The sequence below is a fragment of the Salminus brasiliensis genome, chromosome 11 (genome assembly GCF_030463535.1).
Source record: "Salminus brasiliensis chromosome 11, fSalBra1.hap2, whole genome shotgun sequence".
Lineage (NCBI taxonomy): Eukaryota > Metazoa > Chordata > Actinopteri > Characiformes > Bryconidae > Salminus > Salminus brasiliensis.
This window is the reverse complement of record NC_132888.1, coordinates 35945478-35971717: the sequence shown is the minus strand read 5'-3', so window position 1 is coordinate 35971717 and position 26240 is coordinate 35945478. Positions and strand designations below refer to the sequence as shown.

The following is a 26240-nucleotide window of genomic DNA, read 5'->3' as shown; positions in this document are numbered from 1 at the left end:
ACAACAATTTTGTCCGTGTGTGTGTGTGTGTGTATATGTATATATATATATATACATATACACACACACACACACACGGACAAAATTGTTGTTACCTCTTGGTTAATGAAATGATGGTACCCTTAACTTAATATTTTGTTGCACAACCTTTTGAGGCAATCACTGCAAATCAATTCCTGTAACTGTCAATGAGCAAACTGATCCAGTTGTCTTAGGTTTGAAGGGTGCCTTTTCCAGACGGCATGTTTCAGCTCCTTCCAAAGATGCTTAATAGGATTTAGGTCAGGGCTCATAGAAGGCCACTTCAGAATAGTCCAATGCTTTCCTCTTATTCATTCTTGGGTATTTTAGCTGTGTGTTTTGGGTCATTATCCTGTTGCAAGACCCATGACCTGCGACTGAGACCAAGCTTTCTGGAACTGGGCAGCACATTTCTCTCTAGAATCCCTTTATAGTCTTGAGATTTCATTGTACTTTGCACAGATTCAAGACACCCTGTGCCAGATGCAGCAAAGCAGCCCCAGAACATAACAGAGCCTCCTCCATGTTTCACAGTAGGGACAGTGTTCTTTTCTTGATATGCTTCATTTCTCCATCATAAACTTTTTGTCTCATCTGTCCATAGGACATTCTCCCAGAAGCTTTGGGGCTTGTCAACATGTAATTTGGCAAATTCCAGTCTGGCTTTTTTTTATGATTGTGACTTCCTTGGTCGTCTCCCATGAAGTCCACTTTGGCTCAAACAACAGCGGATGGTGATATCTGACACTGAGGTTCCTTGAGCTTGAAGTTAATCTTTTAGAAGTTTTTCTGGGCTCTTCTCTTACCATTCGTATTATCTGTCTTTGATTTGTCATCAATTTTCCTCCTGCGGCCACGTCTAGGGAGGCTGACTACAGTCCCATGGATCTTAAATTTCTGGATAATATGTGCAGCTGTAGTCACAGGAACTTCAAGCTGCTTAGAGATGGTCTTATAACCTTAACAATTTAACGTGCTTGTCTATAATTTTCTTTCTAATCTCCTGAGACAACTCTTTCCTTCACTTCCTCTGGTCCATGTTAAGTGTGATACACACCATGTCACCAAACAGCACAGTGACTACCTATACCTATATATAGGCCCACTGACTGGTCACAAGGTTGTAGACAGCTCTGATGCTAATTAGTGGACACGCCTTGATTATGTCCCTTTGGTCACATTATTTTCAGGGGTACCATCGTTTCAGTCCAGGCCTGTTTAATGAGTTTACTTTTTAAAACAATTCTGTTGAAGCATGGTTTAAAATCAATGTCGGATTTTCATTTGTTCATTTTCATTGAATTTTTATTTATTATTTGTCAGATTCAAGTTATTTCTGTGACCATTGTGTTTTTTTCTTTCATTAACTGAGGGGTACCAACAATTTTGTCCATGTGTCTATTCCCTCCATCTCTTGATATTGTTTACATGAGGATCAATAGTCCAGATCTCTATAAATATTAGATTCATAGGGCATGGCTGCACATGCTATTTGTCCCATATGTCAAATATCTGAGATACATGAACACACTGAAACACTCAAAATCGTCCAGGCCTCTGGTTTATAAACGACAGTACACAATCAAGACGGTTGTGTCAGACATTTGTTGGCGTGTAAACATTTCTCAGACATCCACAAACACTTCATTTATACATTTATCAGTTCTTCATAACTTATACACATCTTTAGCCAATGGGATACAGCGGTCATCCTCTAGCCACACCCACACCCAGTGCTAAACTCAAGCTCCCCACCCTCTTGAAGCAGCAGAACTGATGAGATGCTGCAACTCAATATACTGTTCTGAACCGTAGACTGTATATGCATGTATGCCTATGTGTGTGTGTGAGGGTGTGGTTTGTCAGCACTGGTCCAAGGGTTTTTCTATAATATGCAGTTAGAGGCCTTTGCACTGAAGTGTGTGTGTGTATAACAAATCTGGCTCCTGGATAAGCTAAAAGAGGGATTAGCCTGTGCAGCACTGACTGGCTAATTCCAATGTCAGTCATCTTGAAACCACACCCACTCCCGACATGAGCTTATTATCCACAACAGGAGAGCGTCTGCTGATCAGCGTGGCTACATAAACAAGCTGAAACACTGAGACACGTGTTTACGCGTGTGTGCGCGTGTGGTCGTCGCTGTCCAAAAAAAACAACAACTAATAAATAATAATAATAATAATATTACTGTAATTTGAGCATTTCTATTGGTCCATTCACCAATAAATGGTCAGATGATGGTCAGTCTCTAATTATTGAAACGAATTATGACAACCACTGAAACTATTAATTATGGAGCTTTTTTTTGCACATCGACGATGGGTGACGCTCTTTAACTGCCACCAGTTTTAACTTCCCGTTTATTGGAAAAAATTGGTTGTGAATTATTATTATCCATCAAGTCACCGCTGTCAAAATGTAATTTTTACACTGTTAAAAAAGGGGAAGTCCACCAAATTTCTGCAGTTTTGTATGTTCACCTGTTTAACAATCGTTGAGTCGGCCTGGAAGATTAAAAACAAAAACAAAACAAAAAAAAACTTTTAAGGTCTGAAGTACAACCTATTTTTCTACAGATATCACCTACTGAACATGCGTACGATGTTGCAGGGTGGTTGCTCGGCAGGAATCTCCGCAAAAAAGCTTTTAGACAACAGTACTCGACCGGATATTCCTGATTCTAGGCCTAAATTGTCCAGTTAAACGGAGAAACCCAGCCCAAGGCCATTAGCACATTTATATCAAAGAAGCTTTGATATAACCCCAAATATTCATTCCTCAAATGCAGCTGAAGACTCAAGACTAAGGCGCTTGTATGCATGTAAACTGAGGCCCATACCGACCTTAACATATAGACAAATAATTAACCCAAAATCTCAGCTGATATAATGTAATATTTGATGTTTTAATGTTATTCTGCAGTAGTGTAGTTAAAACCACGCTGTACTGACTGATATGACCGGCAGTTCTCTGTGGTCAGACGTCTTACGCTGTATATAATAAACAGCAGAGCCTCACAGCTTTATATAATAGACACGCTGCTGCCCTGGGGGCAGAGCTACCTACACCATGTTTAATACCTGCTTATTAGTTGTATTGTATTAGTTGTGTTATGTCATTGTTATGATGCTATAGGAGTCCTTGTGAGCTGGAATTCCAGAAATTATTATTAATATTAATTATAATTATCGCTTTGGATGATATTACTGTAATTATTAGACTGTTATAATTACAAATGTAATTCTTAGTATTAATGTTGATCCCAGTAAAAGTCAAGTCATCAAAGTCCACTAAGAGGTCGACCAGGTCCCAGTCAAGACATGCTTTGTGGCTGAGGTTTGCGTCTTTACTTTTTCAGCTATAGGGAAAACGTGAGTGAACTAGTAGTAGGGGTCCATAGAACTACTATCAAGCATTAAAAGAATTATGCAGAGAATCTTGGGGGAGGGCATAAAAAAAAATTGAGTGGACATCCCCTTTATGGTTGTTGTTGTTTTGTTTGTTTTTTTCATAGTGACTCTGTTTACCTTTTTTTTTTTTTTTACCCCACTTCCACAATGGGGAAGTGGGGCATTGCTGCCAGACCTACCCACACACCTCATGAGCGGTGATATGTAAGGCAAGAACAACAAAGAGCAAATTCACTCACACTCACACTCACACTCACACTCACACTCACACTCACACTCACACTCACACTCACACTCACACTCACACGCCATTGTCAAGCAGTGGTTAAGCAACCTTTAAATATTTCGGAAACCAGATGTGTCACGACTATCCACACGTGTCTCTCCTGACAAGTATAACTGTTTATGTACGTGTGTGTGTGTGTGTGTGTGACGATAGATAGTGCTGATATGAATACAGTTAAAGTGTTGGGCCTCTCCAAACCAAAAGCCTTAAGCTCCGCCCCTCTACTGTCTCCTCCCCCCCCCAAGAAACACAGTCCAAGTGCCAGAGAAGAAAGTGCGACAGCTCTCGCCGCCTCATCGAATCACATCGTGCCAGGGAGGAGGCTGCCCAATCACAGGTCTGACCAAAGCACTGCCTTGCTGCCTTTCTCCACACTGACCACGTAGGTGCCCGATGGAGACCAGGACACAGAGTTAATCGCAGAGCTGCAACAAACACGGGAAAAACACTATTTATTTAAGGAACGTAAAACTGAGGACAGTCTGACTTGTCATAACATGGTCAGAGCGGTCAGCAAGTTGTGTAGACATTAATACTGAAAGAAACTTAATATATACACGAATCAGAAACATGCAGGATGAACTGGTCACTAAACAGCGTGCAGTCAAATGTAAGGTTAAACTGGATGAAGGGTAAGACGGGATTAAACCGAATGGGCAGGACTGACCTGTGGTTCTTGTCCAGGGTTTTGTCCAGTTTCCCTGTAAGAACGTTCCACACGTACAGAGCGCCGTCCGCAGAACCCGCAGCTACGTAACCCCCGTCAGGGCTGAGATACACCCAGAACATAAAATACAAAGGTTATTAATGGATCTCTAAACCCAGATTCAGTCCATCAGCCAAAATGCGTTTGGTATCTGACGTGTGCTTCTTTAATTTACAACGGGAGATGCTAACGTTGCTAACAAACACTGGACACAGCCAAAATGAATCGCTCTGGGCAAAACTTAGCACCTTAGGGTAGTAGTAACTCCCGGATCCCGCAGGTAGTGTTGCATGAGGATGATGGTTTTAAATACCTGCTGTGTGTGTGACAGGACTTCGGCTTTGAGAAGAGTACACTGCAGTGAGTGTCTCGTAGGATGAGTGGAAAATGGGTGGCAAAACCGATGTTTATGATTGGCAAAAAAAAAGTCATTGTATTTGGGCATGCCAAAGGCCATGGTTTGAAGAAAGCAGCTGAATATGCAGGTATATTGAATACATGGGTCTACCAGTAGGGGCAGAAACTCCAGCCTAAAGGAAATTCTCCTCAAAATCGTGGCCGAATTGACCGCCAGTGCCAGGAAGTGAGTGAGGCTTTGGCTTACTTCTTCTTAAAAATGACTTGACTTTTTCTGTAGACTGGGATTTTTGGCACTCATGTGCTGCATTTTCATTGGCTATCAAAGAAACTGGTTCCAATGGAGTCATTGACCAGTGTATACTACTAGATTACGCTCAGGTTGAAAAACAAAAAAACTAAAAAAGGTTGAAAAACAAAAAACACACTATTTGATTCTTTCTCCAACTGTTGAGTCCGACTGATGAAAAATCTGCAGACTAGAACCAACCAGCCAGGCTGAGAACCAGTGTAAAAACTGCATAGTGTAACTCCAGCTTAAACAAGCACACATCAGATACCAAACATGTCTTGGCTGATCATGACACTTTGCTTTGGTATATGTGTATTCTCACCTGAAGGTGACTCTGGTGAAGTCGGAGCCACACTTGAAGCCCTGAGCACTGAAACCATACACACACGCAACGATTTATAGAAAGGCAGAGGTTTAAACAGCTGTACAGAAAGAGTGTCTAAGTGAGAGTGTGTGTTTATGTACCTGAAGGTCTGCCGCACAACGTTGTTGCGCAGGTCAATAATCTTTATCAGGTCGTCACGGGAACAGGTGAGCAGCTCCGTTCGGTCATGATTCAGGTCTAAAGAAGTAACCCGACCCAACAGCTCCAGCTCACACACTATACTCTCAGACCTACACACAAACACAGAGTAGTCCTGTGAAAGGCCACCCACATCTACCCAGAACTGAAACAACAGAGGTAGTTTAACCACAATCGCATCATCACCTACCGGATGTCCCAGAAGCGAACCTTCTTATCAAAGTGACCGCTCATCACGCACTGCTCTGTGCACACAATGTCATTACAGCTGGAGCCCGCAAACACCGTCTTCATACCTGAAACAGGACAGGGTCAGCACAACCGGGAGAGAAGACTGAGGGGAACAAATGGACAGGGCATAGTGCTGAGGCTGACGGTGCTACTCTCATACTGTTGTCTACATTACTGCCCATCACCAGGCTGACATTAATGTCTGTGTTGATGTTACTGTTTAAATCTGTGCTGATGTTAATGTTTGTGTTATTCTCATGTCGGTGCTGACGTTAATATTGGTGTTATTCTCATGTCGGTGCTGACGTTAATATTGGTGTTACTCTCACGTCGGTGCTGACGTTAATGTTTGTGCTGATGTTACTTTCACGTCGGTGCTGACGTTAATGTTTGTGTTACTCTCATGTTGGTGCTGACGTTAATGCTTGTGTCGGTGTTACTTTCATGTCAGTGCTGACGTTAATATTAGAGGTGTTAATGTTTGTGTTGATGTTACTCTCACGTTGGTGCTGACGTTAATAATAAAGTCGGTGCTTATGTTAATGTTTGTGTTGTTGTTACTGTCATGTCGGTGTTGACATTACTGCCCGTGGCCATGTTGACATTAATGTTTGTGTTGATGTTACTCTCAAATCAGTCTTGATATTAATGTTTGAGTCGGTGTTGACGTTAATGTCTGTGTTGATGTTACTTTCACGTTGGTGCTGACGTTAATGTCTGGGTCTGTGCTGATGCTAATGTTTGTGTTGATGTTACTCTCATATCTACAGTGATGTTAATGTCATAGTCGGTGCAGACATTAATGTTTGTGTTGGTGTTACTCTCCCGTCTGTACTAACCTTAATGTTGATTGTGTTGATGTTACTCTCATGTCAGTGTTGGGTTTACGGTCAGTGGCCATGTTGGCGTTAAATGTTATATGTTATTGTTTGAGTCAGCGCTGACGTTAAAAGGTTTGTGTTGATGTTACCATGTGTGCTGATGCTGTTTTTGTCAGTGCTGATGTTATGTCTCTGTGGTGACATTATTTGTGGTGGTGTTGGCGTCATTGTTCCTATTAGCGGTGCTGTCAATGTTACTATTTTTGCTGCGCAGACATTTTTATTCGTGCTGATGCAAATTTGTGCTGTTTGTGACAGACAGTGTTGATGTTATTCTTATGTCAGTGTTGACATTACAGACATTACAGTGTTGATGGTACTGTTTGTGGCACTGTTCATGTTACTCATGTCAGCGTTGACATTGGTATTTGTGCCGGTGCTGGCGTTACTATTTCTATATATGCATCTATTGTGCTGATGCAAATGTTGTTGTTTGTGCCGATTTCAAGAACAGTTTCAGACATTTCAGTTTGTATCAGTACCACCGTTTATTTCGGTGTAGGGTACTGTCGAGTCGGTGTTGACAGTGTTCTTTTCTTACAGACTTTGCTTCGCAGGTCCCAGAGTTTGAGCGTCCGGTCGTAGCTGCCGGAGACGATGCGGGCGTTATCGAGTAGAAACCGAGCTGACAGAACCTTCCCGCTGTGGCCAGTCAGTGTGTGCTGAAAGAGCAGAAACAGACCGGTTATGGATATCTGCACACTTCCACACCCCCCCCCCCACCAACTGTGTGATTATAAGGCCTCAGTATGAGGTTGAGATCAATGGCCTGACTCAACTACACCACTGTCCTCCTGTGTGTGTGAGTGTGTTGTGCGTCTATGGGCTGCAGCTGTGTGTGTGTCTTGTTGCTTTCAGAAACACACACTTAGCGCAGCCACTTCATTATCAGCAGCCCCCAAAACCAGCTATACACATCTAGAGCATACTGGAGAAACAGTAGGGGCTGCTGGGAGGAGCACAGGGAGTGGGCAGAGAGAGCCAAGCTTCAGACCTTTTACATCACATCACTGACCTTCAGCACTGACCAACCAGCTTGCTATATCACACCAAAATGGGTTGTGAGCCCTCGGATGTTCGTGTTTGTGTGTCCTTACCCTCAGCCTGTAGTCGTCTACCGTCCAGATTCTACTCGCGAAGTCGTTGGAGGCAGCCAGCAGGTAGGAGCCCTGAGGAGACAGGGACACGGTGGGTGGAGAAAGTGGTGAATTCTCCTTTAAAGGCTGCAGGTCTGATGTTCTGTAAGCCAGGTGTTCTGCAAGTACTTACAGCGCTGTCAAACTCAATACTGGTGATTCCAGCATTACTGCCAGTTAGCGCCCCCTTAGATTCACAACGACCTAGACAAAAGGAACACAGTCGTTAGAAAGCGCTCAGCTCTATCTTCTGTAAAACAAAAGACAAAAATTGTCCATATATTAGTGCTCGGTGGCAGTTGCGCATGCGGAGCCTTACATGCGATGGGAGAGTACTAATTAATGGGTTGGGTAATTGGCCATCTAAAATCTGGGAGGTAAATTTGGAATTTATATACAAAAAAAGCCTAAGACTAACACTAAGGCGCAAATTAAAGCCACGCCCACTATGAATTTGAAAGTCTAATTTTAATATATATTTTTGTAATAAAAAAATATATTTTTTTCATTTTATATATCATATATTTTATATATATTTTATTTCATTGCATTTATAACTCAAACTATGTAATCTTGTTTTGCATAAATACCCTTATCTTAACTGTAAATATTTGAAATTGTTATTTGTCTTGATCCTGAAGGTCTCAGCTTGAAAACTGGAGATCATGAGCCCCTGCTCCATCTTCCTGTGAGAGTTTGTGTGTGTGTGCTGTCGCTGTGTGTGTCTCGCAGCTCTCCGAGAAACACAATCTCAGCACAGCCCCCTTATTATTATCAGCCGCCCCGCGAACCAGCTATACACACCTAGAGCATACTGGAGACGCAGCAGGGGCTGCTGGGAGGAGCACAGGAAGTGGGCAGAGAGGTGGGCTTCAGACCTTTTACATCACATCACTGACTTTCAGAACTGATCAATTAGGTTCTTCATCACACCACTGGGCAACCAGCTCTTATAGCACACTGCTAATTTTTCAAACCTAATGTTTGACCGGTCAACATTTTAAGGAGCTTTTTGGTGGCATGTGGAGGAACATATTAGAGAGGTGGTCATAATGTTTTGGCTCAATAGTGTGACTATGTATACACTATGTATACACACAGTAAGGCCACTAGGCTGAGTTACAGAGGGTGAATCTGCGAAGCTGCTCTTCTCTTTACCTGCTACCACCTCCCACAGCTTCACCCTGCGGTCCATCCCTCCTGTCGCTAGAAGACGGGATCCAGGACTAAACCTCACCGCGTTCACCTCACCGTCGTGGGCATCCTGTAAACAAACAAACAAACACGTGGCTTTTTGAGTCACTTGAGTTTAGCTCTGGTCTGATAAACCTGATCTAATGTTCTTAAAGGCCTCAGCTTGAAAACTGGAGATCATAAGCCTATGTTTTAGTCTCTACTGCACCTTAATCCTCCTGTGTGTGTGTGTATGTATGTATGTATGTATGTATATGTGTGCTGCAGCTGTGTGTATGAGACCTGCTGCTCTCAGAAACACACTCAGCCCAGCCCTTTTAATATCAGCTGCCCCGCAAGCCAGCTATACACACCTAGAGCATACTGGATGAAACAGCAGGGGCTGCTGGGAGGAGCACAGGAAGCGGTAAGAGAGTTGGGCTTCAGACCTTTTACATCACATCACTGACCTTGAACACTGACCAATTAACTCCTACATCATGCCACTGAGCTTCCAGCAGTGGGACGGTTACTTACGAAGACATGCAGCGCGGTGGAGGGCACCCGGACCTCTGCACACACTCCAGAAGGAGCATCCGCACTCTCTGGAGACGTCCCATGGGAATTCAGCGAGCGACGCCTTCTAAAACAAACACACACACCATCACTCACACATACAAACACACCTGTATCTACAGTAAGGGGGAGATATATGCAAACCCAGCTCACAGAGAGAGAGACACACAAACAGCACATGGACATTACAAAACATCTGGACAGACAGACACAGATGTATGGATATATTGATACACACACACACAGAGGCACACAGAGAGAGAGAGAGAGAGAGAGAGAGAGAGAGAGAGAGAGACACACACACAGGCACAGACATACAGGAACAAACCGAGAGACACACACACAGAGGGAGAAAGACACAGATAAAGACACAGAGACAGGCAAACACACAGAGACACACACACAAAGAGACAGACAACCAGGCAGAAACAAAGAGACGCATATAGAGAGACAGACACATAGAGGCACACAGGCACAGACATACAGAAACAAACCGACAGACACAATGAAACAGACACACACACACACACACACAAAAACAAACTGAGACACACACAGAGGCACACAGAGAGACACACACAGAACCAGGTATACACAGAAAGACAGAGACACACAGAGAGAGACAGACAACCAGGCAGAAGGAGAGAGACACACATATAGAGACAGACAGACAGATACAGAGAGACAGAGACAGGCAGACACAGAAAGACAGAGACAGGCAGACACAGAAAGACAGAGACACACACAAACACAGACACACATATAGAGAGAGACAGAGGCACATACAAACAGAAACAGGCACACAGGAACAAACCGAGAGACACACACAGAGGGAGACAGACACAGAGGCACAGACACAACTGAGACAAACACAGAACTACAGCAACACACACACACACACAGGAACAAACCGAGAAACACACACAGAGGCACACAGACACAGAAAGACAGAGACACACAGAGAGACAAATACACACACAAACACACAGAGAGCAGCTCCCACTGTGTCCGAGAGTGTGTGGGAGACACAGTGGGAGACAGGCACAGACACGAACCGAGAGACACACAGAACTACAGCGACACACACATACAGGAAGAAACTGAGACACACACACAGATGCACACAGAGAGACAGAGACAGACAGACACAGAAAGACAGACAGACAACCAGGCTGAAACAGAGAGACACATAGAGAGAGACAGACACATATAGGCACACACAAACAGGGACACACAGGCACAGACATACAGACACGAACACACACACACAGGAACAACCCGAGAGACACACAGACAGACAAACACAATGAAACAGAGACACACACACACACAGGCAGAAACATAGAGACAGACAAACATACATAGTGGCACACACAGAGACACACAGGCACAGACATACAGGAACAAACCGAGACACACACACAGAGGGAGACAGACACAGAGGCACAGACACAAACACGGAACTACTGCGACACACACACACAGACACACACAGAGACAGGCAGACACAGAAAGACAGAGACACACAGAGAGACAAAGAAAAACAAACACACAGAGAGAGAGAGAGAGAGAGAGAGAGAGAGAGAGAGAGAAAGAGAGAGAGAGACAGACAACCAGGCAGAAACAGAGAGACACATATAGAGTGAGGCACACACAAACAGAGACACACAGGCACAGACATACAGGAACAAACCGAGAGACACACACAGAGACACAGAAAGAGACAGAGAAAGACACAAAGAGACAGGCAAACACAGAGAGAGACAGAGAGAGAGACACACACACAGTGGCACACACAAAGAGACACACAGGCACGGATATACAGGAACAAACCGAGACACACACACACACAGAGGCACACAGAGGGAGACAGACACAGAGGCACAGATAAAAACCAAGAGGCACACAGCGACACACACACAGACACAGAACTACAGCAACACACACACAGAGAACCAGGCAGACAGAGACACACAGAGACACACACACAGAGAGAGAGAGAGAGAGAGAGAGAGAGAGAGAGAGAGAGAGACACACACACACACACACACACACACACACACACACAGAACCAGGCAGACACAGAAATAGAAAGACTCACAGAGAGACAGAGAAAGACACACACACACACAGAGACAGAGAAAGACACACACACACACACAGAGAGACAGAGACAGACACAGACAGAGACACACACACAACCAGGCAGACAGAGACACACCGAGAGACAGAGAAAGACACACACACAGACAGACAGGCAGAAACAGAGAGACGCATATAGAGAGACACACAGACAGACACAGAACTACAGCGCCACACATACACACACACACAGAGACACAGAGAGAGACAGACAACCAGGCATAAACAGAGACGCATATAGAGACAGACAGACACAGAACTACAGCGACACACGCACACACAGAACCAGGCAGGCAGAGACACACAGAGAGAGACAGACAACCAGGCAGTCACAGAGAGACACACAGACAGACACAGAACTACAGCAACACACACACACAGAACCACACAGAAAGAGAGAGACACACAGAAAAACAGAGACATACACACAGACACAGACAGAGACACACAGAACTACAGCGAGACAAACACACACACACACACACACACACACGCACACACACACACACACACACACACACACACAGAGAGATAGAGAAAGACACACACAGAACCAGGCAGACACAGAAAGACAGAGACACACAGAGACAGAGAAAGACACACACACACACACACACACACACCGAGAGACACACAGCGAGAGACGGACAGAGAGAGAGACAGCCACACAGAGACAGAGGCACAGACTCAAACAGAGAGACACACAGGCAGAGACAGGCAGACAAAGAGGTAAAAAAGACACACAGGCACAGATACATGCAGAGACAGACACACACATGCACACACAGACCGAGACACACATACAGAGAGACACACAGAGGCAGACACATGTGTACACACAGACATAGAAGTACAGCAACACACACACACACAGAAAAACAGACACACAGGCACAGACCGAGAGACACATAGAGAGACAGATAAAGACACACAGAGACAGACACAGACACAAACCAAGAAACACATACAGATGCACAGAGAGAGAGACACAAACAGACTCACAGAGACAGACTCCCCCACACATACAGAGAAAGACACAGGCCGAGAGACACAGACACGAACCGAGAGACACACACAGACAGACACAGAACTACAGCGACACACAGGCACAGACATACAGGAAGAAACAGACACACACAGAGGCGCACAGAGAGACAGAGACAGACACACACAAACACAGAGAGAGACAACCAGGCAGAAACAGAGAGACACATATAGAGAGAAACACACAAACAGACACACACACAGGCACAGACATACAGGAACAAACCGAGACACACACACACACAAAGAGACAGAGAAAGACACACAGAACCAGGCACACACAGAAAGAGAGAGACTCACAGAGAGACAGAGAAAGACACACACACACACACACACACACACACACACACACACACACACACACACAGACAGACAGACAGAACTACAGCAACACACACACACACACAACCAAGCAGAGACACACAGAGAGACAGAGAAAGACACACACACAGAGACAGTCACAGAGACACACACACACACACACACACACACACACACAGAACCAGGCAGACAGAGACACACAGAGAGAGACAGACAACCAGGCAGTCACAGAGAGACGCATATAGAGAGACACACAGAACTACAGTGAGACAAACACACACACAACCAGGCAGACAGAGACACACAGAGAGACAGTTACAGAGACACACAGAGACAGACAACCAGGCAGAAACAGAGAGACACACACACACACACACACACAGAGACAGAGAAAGACACACACAGAAAGACAGAGACACACAGAGACAGAGAAAGACACACACACCGAGAGACACACAGCGAGACACGGACAGAGAGAGAGAGAGAGAGACAGCCACACAGAGACAGAAGCACAGACTCAAACAGAGAGACACACAGGCAGAGACAGGCAGACAAAGAGGTAAAAAAGACACACAGGCACAGATACATGCAGAGACAGACACACACATGCACACACAGACCGAGACACACGTGTACACACAGACATAGAAGTACAGCAACACACACACAGAAAAACAGACACAGACAGATAAAGACACAGAGACAGACACAAACCAAGAAACACATACAGAGGCAGAGAGAGAGAGAGAGAGAGAGAGAGAGAGAGACACTCACAGAGACACACACACACACAGAGAGACAACCAGGCAGAAACAGAGAGACACATAGAGAGAGAGACACACACACACACACACACACACACACACACACACACACACAACCAGGCAGAGACACACAGAGAGACAGAGAAAGACACACACACAGAGACAGTCACACACACACACACACACACACACACACAAAGAGACAGAAAGACACACAGAACCAGGCACACACAGAAAGAGAGAGACTCACAGACAGACAGAGAAAGACACACACAGAGACAGGCACAGAGACACACAGAACCAGGCAGACAGAGACACACAGAGAGAGACAGACAACCAGGCAGTCACAGAGAGACGCATATAGAGAGACACACAGAGAGAGACAGAGAAAGACACACACACAGAGAGAGCCACAGAGAGAGAGAGACACACACAGAAAGACAGAGACATACACACAGACACAGAGAGACAGACACACAGAGAGAGACACAGACAGAGACACACACAGAACTACAGCGAGACAAACACACACACACACACACACACACACACACACACACAACCAGGCAGACAGAGACACACAGAGAAAGACACACACACACAGGCAGAAACAAAGAGACGCATATATTGAGAGAGATAGAGAGATAGACACACACCGAGACACACAGAGGGAGACAGACACAGAGGCACAGACACAAACCGAGACACACACACACAGACAGAGAGACACACACAGAACCAGGCAGACACAGCCAGAGACACACAGAGACAGAGAAAGACTCACGGAGACAGACTCCCCCACACATACAGAAAAACATACAGACAGAGAAACTGAGACAGACACACAAGCATACAGAGGGACACACAGAAAGACAGACACAGTGACCCAGACAGACCCACACAGCCCCCCGCCCCACACACACACAGAAATACAAGGACAGAGAGCAAAACAGAGACAGATAGAAACACAGGCTGATACATCCACAAATGTATGGAGAGAAACACACAGAGACAGAGAAAGACAGACCGAGAGACAAACAGACACACAACTACAGCGACATACACATATACAGACCCATACACACACAGAGACAGGCACAGACAGACAGAACTACAGCAACACACACACACAACCAGGCAGACAGAGACACACAGAGAGACAGAGAAAGACACACACACAGAGACAGTCACAGAGACAGTCACAGAGACAGTCACAGAGACAGTCACAGAGACAGTCACACAGAACCAGGCAGACACATAGTGAGACAGACAACCAGGCAGTCACAGAGAGACGCATATAGAGAGACACACAGAGAGAGACAGAGAAAGACACACACACACAGAGAGAGACAGAGACAGACAGAACTACAGCAACACACACAGACACAGAGAGACAGACACACAGAGAGACAGTCACAGAGACACACACACACACACACACACACACACACACACACAGAGAGACAGCCAGGCAGAAACAGAGAGACACATATAGAGAGACACACAGACAGACACTGAACTACAGCGACACACACACAGAGAACCACAGAGAGAGAGAGACACACACAGAAAGACAGAGACATACACACAGACACAGAGAGACAGACACACAGAGAGAAACACAGACAGAGACACACACAGAACTACAGCGAGACAAACACACACACACACACACACACACACAACCAGGCAGACAGAGACACACAGAGAAAGACACACACACACAGGCAGAAACAGAGAGACGCATATATTGAGAGAGATAGAGAGATAGACACATAGAGGCACGCACAGAGACACACAGAGGGAGACAGACACAGAGGCACAGACACAAACCGAGACACACACACAGACAGAGAGACACACACAGAACCAGGCAGACACAGCCAGAGACACACAGAGACAGAGAAAGAAAGACACACACACACACACACACACACACCGAGAGATGGACACAGAGAGAGACAGCCACACAGACAGAGACAGGTAGACAAAGAGGTAAAAAAGACACACAGGGACAGACACACACATGCACACACACAGACCGAGACACACATACAGAGAGACACACACAGAGGCAGACACATGCGTACACACAGACATAGAAGTACAGCAACACACACACACACACAGACCGAGAGACACATAGAGAGACAGATAAAGACACACAGAGACAGACACAGACACAAACCAAGAAACACATACAGATGCACAGAGAGAGAGACACAAACAGACTCACAGAGACAGACTCCCCCACACATACAGAAAAACATACAGACAGAGAAACTGAGACAGACACACAAGCATACAGAGTCACACACAGACTGAGACACACATGCACAAAGAGAGAGACACACACCCAGAGAAAGAGAGACAGACACACACAGAACGACAGAGACCCAGACAGACATACAGACACAGAGAGACACCAATGCAAAGATACAGAGAGACAAACAGACAACATACATACCCATACACAGACCAACAAAGAGACACACAGACAGACAGACAGACAACAAATATGTCTGTGTAGAACATCCCTCATACTCGGATCATAAATACTCAGACACAGACAGACATCACACAACACACACCCGAAGATGTTGGAGATGGAGTCGAGCAGTCCAGCAGGAGGAGGCTGAGACAGGCGCTTACTGAAAACAATAACAGAAAACACACAATTATTAATGATTAGTTAGGAGTTATTATTATACACTAAGACCTAATGACTGGTTCTGGACACACACTTTATACATGTGTGTGTGTGTCAGGGGTTTAACTGTGTGTGTGTGTGTTTGCAGGCGCAGACTGGCAGAAGCTGCCAAAGGGGTGCTGCCCATCGACCCGTGTGCTGATAGTGATATTGTGACTGTATGTGTTCATCAGTCCACTACTGAGGATATGGTGCCCCCTAGTGACCACTTCATGTAAACGAGCGCATGTGTGTACCTGGGTGTTCTGCTGGGCATTCGGCTCGGAGAAGTCTCTCCCTGTGCTTTCGCAGAATCCTCTGATGAAAGGACCTCGATGTCATCGTCCCTAAACCAATCAGATTACAGAATTACTGCAGCTGGGTTCACTTAACTGAAATGGCTAAATGCAGGATAAATGGTGGAATACTGATTATTATTATTATTATTTTTATACCCAATAAATCTAATTAATTACTTAACTATTTTGATATATAGATATAGACTATAGATATTGATAACATGGCAAGAGGCTTATCATCATTATCAGGACTGAGTGGACACTTACGGGTCGATGGGCAGCGGCTCTTTGGCAGCGTCCGCCAGCTCCTTCTGCAGTTTAGCTTGTCTGCGTCTGCAAACACACACACACATCAGTACAGGAACACTCCGAACACTGCTAAACCCCTGAAACTAGGCAAACACACAGTTTCTACATGGCTTCATACCTTTCAGCCTCAAACACAGCGACTGCTCAGTCGCAGACAACAGCGCCATCCTGCTTTACACCCGTCAGCACTGAGGGGAGCGTTGAACCCAGCACCTCAGTGCAGCTCCAGTCTGAGGGAACTAAGATCTACAGCCGTGTTTAAACCCTGAGCAACGCCCCCGGCAGCCAATCACAGGCCAGACCGTAATGCTTATCCAGACGGCTATCAGGCGAGTATCTACCTGAACGACCCGGTCGTTACCTGGCCATTCAGGACCCCCGTCTGTTTCAGCTGAAAGGTCAGAACCCTTAAACGTTCACACCTGTTCTCAGGTAAGCCAGGCAATCACAACTGCTGCTTTGCTACTTTCCTCAGAATGAGAAACTCTTGTGCCTTTTTACTGGATTTATTTACCTGCATCTGGAGTTTCTAAAGTAAAAACCCTCTTATTGCTGAAATAAACAGTTTTTTTTTTTTAAATAATGTGATTAGGGGCCTGAAACCTCTGTACAGTACTGTATACTGACACACTGTAAATAAGGCAGATTCTTTACAGAGACACAATTCTATACTGCTGCTCATTCAATACACACTGTTTATTTACTCAATTTAACAGATTTAACATAAATAAAAACATAACATTTAATTAGGACAAGCCTTTTCATTTTTCATATTTATTTATTTTTCAAAAATGAAAGACTGATATGATTAATCCAATGAATAAAATGTGACCAAAATTGTCATTTAAATTGTTGTTGCTGGTGAAACCAAACCTTGCATCTCCAAAACAGCAACTTGACAAGGTTTTTTCCATAGCTGTTCTTATTCATCAAGATCTACTTTTATTTAGTTATTTCTTTACTTTTTTATTTTACGTGTATTTAATTTTGTTCATTGATTGATTCATTCAAGCCTTTTATTTTATTTTAGATGCACTCTTGACTAGCAAAAGGGAACCGACCTTCCAACATGCATTACAGAGTTTACGCTGTTTTATTTAATGTTATGCACATTTTAGACACAATTTCTATTTCTTTACTGAATTTAACAAATTGGAAACAAATAAAATTCCATTAAATGTAATAATATTTAAGTGTACCAATAGTTTTGCACAGCACATCCGTTTATGGTTTGCATTCCACGAATCTGTTTATCTAAATAAAGTAAATAAAAAGCAGTTGTGTATTAAAATGTGCAGAAGTGCGTCTCTGTAGAGAATGATGCATCATCGTCAAAGACCAAATCAGATTCTGATTTAAAAATGTGTAAAAATCACTTAAAATAGTGTTTTACACAAACAACAAATAGCTCAACGCTACAAGGTTACGAAATAGTACATTTCATTTAATTGGTTTTCTAATTTTCTAAACAAAACTGCTGGTGCTGGTAAAACCAACGGTTTTCTAACTGACATGTTTTGCTTCCAATCGTGATTTTGGAAATTTGTTGGAAGGGGCTAAAAAAGGTCTGGCTCATAATGGCATAAAATGTAGGCCCGGCATAAAACCAAACACATACACTAAATATGAAATATAATTTTTAATTATACTAAGCATTCAGATTTTTTAATGAGACATGATTCTAAAATGTCCAAATTTCAAATAATTCTAAATTAAATAATTACATATGACCAATGTCTAAACAACGAGTTTATTACATTTTACATTAAAACAAGTTCTGAAGTATTCAAAATTACACCAAATTCCAAATCATTCCAAATTATACTAATTTCTAAATTCAAAAATCTGAATTACTTTTTAAATCACACAGATATTTAAAGTATTCAAAATTCCAAATAATTCTACATTTCAAATTATTCTAAATAATCCATTTCTAAATATGATAATATGGCTTGTGCCACATTTTAAATTAAACTAAACTCTGAAACAGACCACAATAAATTCTAGATCATTTCAAATTTATATTAATTTGATTGTTAATACAAGATTGTGAATTACACCACATTTTAAATTATGCTGAATTATTTGAAATTTCTAATTAGACTACATTTTAAATCAGAGCAAATTCTAAATGGCAAATAATGCATTAGCGTATGGTGGCAGCTCAGAGAAGCCTACTGAAAGCTGTTTGGTGGTTTCTGCAGTAGTTTTAATAAGTTGTACTTTAATCCCTTTCAGTTCTTGTCACAATTCTAAAAAGAGGGAATCGAGTTTTAGCTCTGAACTCAAACCTGAATAAAGCTTCTAAATAATTCAAAATAGACTAAAACTAAAAGCCTTTCTCCACCTAAAGGGGGAATACAGTGTGTCTGTGTGAGAGTATTCAATGATAATCCCTCATCATTCACACCTTCAGCACATTCAGAAACACTCAGCCATTATCACTAAGTATAGGACCATTTACACACCCTCCCCTCCCCTATGCGTGAATGGCGCTATTCCACACGGTCCAGGAGATGTCTGGTGAACTTTACAGATCAAAACACTATAAAAGTCAACAGATCGACAGCCCCCTCACTGATAAGAGAGTCAACAGGTCTGATATATACAGATCTGATTAGAACCCAACACCCAACAACCTGGGCGGTGCAAACATTTACATTTTAGGCATTTAGTGGACGCTTTTATCTAGAGCGATTTACAAAAGTGCTTCCCTGTACGCAAACAGCTTACACACATGGATACACTACCGGCAGTACAGTGATATACTACTTTACTACATGTTCATATCAATGCTGCCATGCAAAAACCCTGTAACTTAACTCAACTAAAGTCAACATAAAAACACAAAATTCCAATTTCTATTGGTCCATTCATCATGAAATTGAAAGTGAAAAATGTCAAAAATTAAGATTTATGATATGATAGATTTATGATATGTTGCTATTAGTCAACTATTAAATTAAATTAAAAATAGCATTAGGGCACTGAACTACCAAACTTATTATATATATTTTTTCTATATGTATATCTTTTTGTAATAAAAAAAATAAAATAAATAAAACTGTCCAGTCTTTACAGATCAATCAATTTTACACAGATCTGTAAAATTTAGATATATTAAATATGCTTTTATTATCACGCATACTCTGCTTTTTCACAGCAATGCTGATTTAACTGCTACACCGGCTGCGGATTCACATGGTTCTGGGTTTGATACCTGAATTCGATACCTGGGTTCACTAATATGCCACTGTTGGACTGTTTTATGAATATGTAATGAATGTTTTATTATTGTGAAATGATTGTAAAATACTGCATGACTGGTCTGACCTGCAGTCCTTCTCGTTCTCAGCGTTGAGGCGGTTGGCCTCCTGAGCTTTCTCGGCCATCCAGCGCGTCACCAGCTCCTGGTTGTCCTCTGTAGTTTTCCGCAGTTTTTCTTCCAGTGCGCTGAACGTTATCTGCAGCGCGTCGTACTCGTCCCGCAGCGTCTGATTCGCCCGCTCCAAATCCGCCAGAGAGTTCCTCAAATCCCGGCATTCACCCTCCAGGTGAGCGATCTGCTGCTGATACTCCAACATCCTAAAATACACACAAAAAATAAATAAAAAAAATAATACAAAATTATAATAATAACAACAACAGGAACTTAAACAATTCAGACACTCAACACTGCTTTTAGTTTACATTTTATTCATTTAATATATAAATTTAATGTTACACTTTAATACACTATAATCCCCTACTTATTAGGGGTGTAATGGTACGTGTATTCGTACAGTCCTAGTTTGGTGCATGCAGCTGCATAGGGAATCTACAGTACGTGCTATTAGGGTAAATACGGTTATTCACTAGCCCACATGATCCCCACAAACATTTGAACCATCGAAACCGTTGGATATGCATATTACTGTGGTATATGCATAATACTGTGCTTAAATAACACACTACAGGCACTACAGTTTAAACTACCCCAGGGGGCGCTATATAGCACTACATGGAACGAACTGTATCTTGCAGGACGACTTTTTGGTCAAATTAAATAAGCAGACACTTAGACTTAGTCTTAGTCTGCAAGTCTTAGTCTTATTTTACCCACAACTCACACACACCAATACTCACTTGGCCTCATTGCTCTGGATTTCTTTGTCCTTCTGTTGAATCTGATTATTCAGTTCAATCACGCTCTGGGCCAGCTGCAGGACACACACACACACACACACACACACACACACACACACACACACACACTTCAATTAAGACTAACTGTAATACATGACTGAAACTGTAGGAGGCGCTCTGTAATTCCCTATAATGATTCACACACTTTTCTGACAGACTGTAATACACTACAGGAAGCGTAGGGGGCGCTCTATAATGTTCATATGAGCCATATGCTCATTCTCACAGACTGTAATACACTACAGGAAGCGTAGGGGGCGCTCTATAATGTTCATATGAGCCATATGCTCATTCTGACAGACTGTAATACATTACATGAAGCGTAGGGGGCGCGCTATAATGTTCATATGAGCCATATGCTCATTCTGACAGACTGTAATACACTACAGGAAGCGTAGGGGGCACTCTATAATGTTCATATGAGCCATATGCTCATTCTGACAGACTGTAATACACTACAGGAAGCGTTGGGGTGCTACAACGTTCAAAAGAGTTAACAGAGTAACGAATTCTGGAAATAATGGTTACTGACCTCCCCACGTTTCTTGTGGAGCTCTGTGAGCTCCTCCTGGTGTCGGATGCGAATCTGAGCCATTTCCTGCTGCAGAGACTCAGCACCTGGGCTACACACACATATAAACACACAGTTAACTCAACACTATGGTATGCTTTCCATCATATTATCAAAATCCATATCAGTATACACTATACTGACAAAAGTATTGGGACACATGCTCATTCAGGTGCATTCTGCAGCCTGAACAGAACCACAGCAGTGGGGCGTGCTGATCACTAACCTGAGGTCGTGTCTGTTCTGCAGCTCATACTTATCTGTCTGTAGTCTGTCTGACAGAACCGACTGCAGGTCAGACTTCTCCAGCAACCGGTTATCTATACACACACACATCGGGTCTCCAGTCAGTCATCAATTCCACCATCCCATTAACTAGAACCCCGTCTCACATTATGCCTCCAGCGTTACGAGGGTAAGGCTAGGAGGTCTTCCTCGGAGACAGCTCTTAGACAGCAGCTTCAGAATCATGTTTCTGCCCCCCTGACTGTAATAGGGAAAATGTACATCCACAACTGTAGAGGGAGCCCAAGAGCAAAAAATACACTCATTGAACAAAATAAAAATAAATAAATAAACAAACAACGCAGATAGAAATGTCTACTTGCAGCAAGCAGTTATGTCTCAGGTGTCTAGGTCTATGTAAACGATCACAGGTGTAGTCTGATTGGATACTGGGTCCTGCCACAAGAGGGCGCAAAAGTGCCTCCCTGTAAAAAGGCTCTCGGAGGCTACTTTTGGATAGTCTACCTCTTGGTGAGAGATCGTTGAGAACTAGACAATTAAAATGCTGAGTACTGGAACCATATCGTCTTAAGCGACAAATCCAGGTTCTGCTTGGGATGTGGCGGTGGTCGGGTTAGAGTATGTGGGTCTCATGGTGAGCGCTTCGGTCCTGCCTTTGCTGTGGAGTGAGACACAGCCCCAACTGGTGGTGCGATCATCAGGGGAGCCACTTTGTTTGGGTAATGAGCTTTACTCACACTGGTGTATGATCTCCTCAAACGCCTGCCGCTGCACTCGGTCCCGCAGCTTCAGCTGCTCCGCAACGTGCCTCTTCCACGTACACTCCACCCTGCGGCCCGCCATCTCCTACAAACACACACGCACACACACACTTAAAGTAAGTCTGGATTCCGAAATGAGCTGTATTACCTTGTTAGTTTGTGTTTCTGCTCCGTTCAGCCTACAGCAGTTTAGCTCCACCCATTCCGCCTACAGCAGTTTAGCTCCACCCACTCAGCCTACAGCAGTTTAGGCCCCTCCCATTCAGCCTACAGCAGTTTAAGCCCCACCCATTCATCAGCCCTGCCACTCATACTGCAGTTTTCGAGAGCATTTCAAGGTCAGTTATTAGGTGAAGCTGCACAGGAGAGTGGGTGGTTCTCTGCAGAACCAGAGTGAAGGTGAAAGCTAGGACTGAACAGTGCGAGGGCAGTGTAAACAGCCACGCCCCCTTTATCAGCAGAGCGAGAGTGCTTTCTGAGAGAGAGAGAGAGAGTGAGAGAGAGAGTGAGAGAGTGTGTGATACAAACAAATTCCCTATTTATACAACATCCAGCTTTCAGTTGTAGACAAGAACCTGTTCTACAGTCAAGCCGAGCTCAGACCCAGCAGGGCTGCATCCAACAGTACGGCAGAATCACACATTCACTCTTCAACAAAGGGTTCTTTAAGGGTTCTACAGTTAAGGTAGCTCTATACGGAACCACGACAACTCAGAAAGTAATGGTTCTTTGCCTGGTTAGCAGTATATTAGAAGTCCAGTGCAGATGTTCTGCAAAGGTACATTTACAAAACGGATAGTTCTGGTCCTTAAATCTGATTGGCTAAGCCGCACTCGAACCCGACCCACGACCTCCTCACAACATCTGAATTCCATATTAATACGCCACTGCTTTAAATAAATAAATAAATAAATAAATACCAACACACAGTTATAGCTGCAGCATATTACAGACACTAACTTCTGAGGTAAATAGTGGCTAACTTTTCCAGCTAGCCTGCTTAACGTTAGCTAGCTGAGTTCACAGTGGACGACCGATTACTGCGAATATTAATCATATATGTAATTTATCTGTAAAAACTGAAGTCTTTCATTATTTATTTTATAAGTGTTCCATCATATTTTAGGATGACCACCATTTTGGAAAAGCAACATTCAATGTTTTTTCAAAATTTCCACCCATTTTCTTCCCAAATTGGGCCGCCAATTACCCAACCCAGACGTGCCATCTCCCCCATCGCACACGTCCTGCTTTCGAACCCCCGCCAATGCAACACCACCAGGCAACCAATGCGACTGGATGGAAGCGGCGAATTCCCGGCCTGCAGCAAACGATGTGGGGAGAGAGCGCCATCTACCCACCCGTGCTCTCTTGGGGCCTCGACTGCCGATAGCTAGCAGCATGACAGGGATTCGAACCAGCAATGCTCTGATCATAGTGACCACGCCTTAGTCTGCTGACATTTTTCTAACATTTAGATTTAAAGCAAATTAATGAAGAAAGAAGAAAAGGAAATGCTAAATTACGCCTTGCTTACAGTATCACAATATATCACAATAACGCCTGTGGGTCGTGAGTTTGAATCCCAAGTCATGCGCAAATGGCTGTACTCACTCCACTGTGCTCACCACTGTGAGCTGCTCTGTGCGGAAACATGCATCTCTCCATGAAGCCACGGTGAGTCAGACTAGGATAAAGAGCTATACATAAAACAGTCTGACAGTTCTAGATACAGTCTGACAGTTCTAGATAGTCTAATCCTGCAGTAATCCACCCAATCAGCATTTAATGATCCGCTGTAACTCAACAGAGCCAATCAGGGTCTTGGCAGGTCTAGACGCAGTCTGACTGTTTTACATACCGTCTGACAGTAATGCCCTAAACCCAGTGTAATCCTCAGCTCCTGGTTTTTGGTTGACAGTTCTAGATACAGCCTGGGAGTTCCAGATAGAGTCTTATTTCCAGCATTAATCAGGACCCGGACAGTTCTAGATACAGTCTGATCCCTAATCCCACTGTAATCTGCTGTGTATCCGCAAAATCAAATCAGGACCATGACAGGTCTTGATACAGTCTGCCAGTTCGGGATATAGTCTTATTTCCACATTAACCCCCCCTGCAGCTGTAATGCCCAGCTGTAACTCAGAACCCTGACTGGTTCTGCTAGAGACAGGTCTAGAGACAGTTCTAGATACTCTTTGTTTTTAATTAACTGTGACTCTGCAAAACCAAAGTCTGCACACCATCTCCTGGGTCTACACACTGCCTGACAACCCTGTGCACTGTCTAGCAGGTCGACATACAGTCCAACAGGTCTGCACACAGTCTGGCAGGTCTACATACAGTCTGGCAGGTCTGCACACTGTCCGACAGGTCTACATAAAGCCCGGCAGGTCTGCACACAGCCCGGCAGGTCTGCACACAGCCCGGCAGGTCTGCACACAGCTTGGCAGGTCTACAGACAGCCCGGCAGGTCTGCACACTGTCCGGCAGGTCTGCACACAGCCCGGCAGGTCTAGAGACAGCCCGGCAGGTCTGCACACTGTCCGGCAGGTCTGCACACAGTCCGGCAGGTCTAGAGACAGCCCGGCAGGTCTAGAGACAGCTTGGCAGGTCTGCACACAGTCCAACAGGTCTAGAGACAGCCCGGCAGGTCTGCAGACAGCCCGGCAGGTCTGCAGACAGCCCGGCAGGTCTGCAGACAGCCCGTCTGCACGCTGTCCGGCAGGTCTGCAAGCTGTCCGGCAGGTCCAAATACAGTCGTATTCCCACATCAAGCCCCCATCAGAGCCCTTATCCCGCTGTAATCTCTCTGCTCCGGGTTTATTGATCCGCGGTGTGACTCAGCAGAACCGATTGGGATCCTGCGGATGTAAACAGAACCAGCGGCTCAAAGCGCCCCGTTACGGTACGCGGCCGGGTCGCGCGCTCTGACCGCTGCACCTGTCCACGCGCTTCTCCGCAGCAGCAGAACCGCGCCAGTAACGTTATCGATCAGTATTACCGATAACTCTCGGTACTGGTGATCAGTGTCTCTCTGAGCTAGGCTAGGCTAAGCTAAGCAGTTAGTTGTGTAAACACACCTGCCGTTACCTCCCACCGCCGCGCGCTGTCTGCAGCGCTCTCTCTCGTGCAGTGCAGCGATCGATCCTCCTGACTGGCGATAAAAGCACTGATCGGATTAATAAGGTCTGCTACACGTCTGCTAAACCGAACCTAGCCCACTCCGCTCTCCACATCCGGATCCGCCATGTCCGCACTCGCGCTGCGGCTCCTTCTTCCGCCGAGAGAGAGAATAAGACGCAGGAAAGTGA

The 26240-nt window shown here is 44.3% G+C and overlaps 1 protein-coding gene and 3 non-coding genes across 6 annotated transcripts; all 4 read right to left on the bottom strand.

Annotated features, from left to right (window-relative positions):
- Positions 1–1566: 1566 nt before the first annotated feature.
- atg16l1 (ATG16 autophagy related 16-like 1 (S. cerevisiae)) lies at positions 1567–26215 on the bottom strand. Of its 3 annotated transcripts, none has more exons than XM_072690769.1 (19): positions 26010–26215; positions 22903–23011; positions 22146–22239; positions 21881–21971; positions 21289–21362; positions 20497–20748; positions 17122–17187; positions 16813–16902; positions 16458–16517; positions 9557–9662; positions 9005–9110; positions 7980–8050; positions 7808–7879; positions 7252–7372; positions 5789–5894; positions 5541–5690; positions 5398–5445; positions 4388–4489; positions 1567–4145 (listed from the first exon to the last, which is right to left on the bottom strand). In XM_072690769.1, the coding sequence occupies exons 2-19, from the start codon at positions 23006–23008 to the stop codon at positions 4052–4054; spliced, it is 1809 nt and encodes a 602-aa protein (XP_072546870.1). In that variant the 5' UTR covers positions 23009–23011; positions 26010–26215; the 3' UTR covers positions 1567–4051. The 3 variants fall into 3 exon arrangements, with proteins under 3 accessions (XP_072546870.1, XP_072546872.1, XP_072546871.1); XM_072690771.1 differs by having other exon boundaries at positions 9557–9659; XM_072690770.1 differs by having other exon boundaries at positions 26020–26215.
- On the bottom strand, positions 7451–7726 carry LOC140568454 (small Cajal body-specific RNA 6). The gene has a single exon (XR_011980633.1).
- On the bottom strand, positions 8487–8746 carry LOC140568452 (small Cajal body-specific RNA 6). The gene has a single exon (XR_011980631.1).
- Positions 9195–9490, bottom strand: LOC140568453 (small Cajal body-specific RNA 6). Its single transcript, XR_011980632.1, has one exon.
- Positions 26216–26240: the final 25 nt, after the last annotated feature.

Coding starts and splice junctions, on each gene's coding strand:
- atg16l1 (XM_072690769.1), bottom strand. CDS start 23,008: ATGGCGGGCCGCAGGGTGGAGTGTACGTGGAAGAGGCACGTTGCGGAG. Junction 17,188..20,496: donor GAGAACGAGAAGGACTGCAG/GTCAGACCAGTC, acceptor GTGTGTTTGCAG/ACGCAGACAAGCTAAACTGC. Junction 5,895..7,251: donor GGACCTGCGAAGCAAAGTCT/GTAAGAAAAGAA, acceptor GTCCTGTTTCAG/GTATGAAGACGGTGTTTGCG.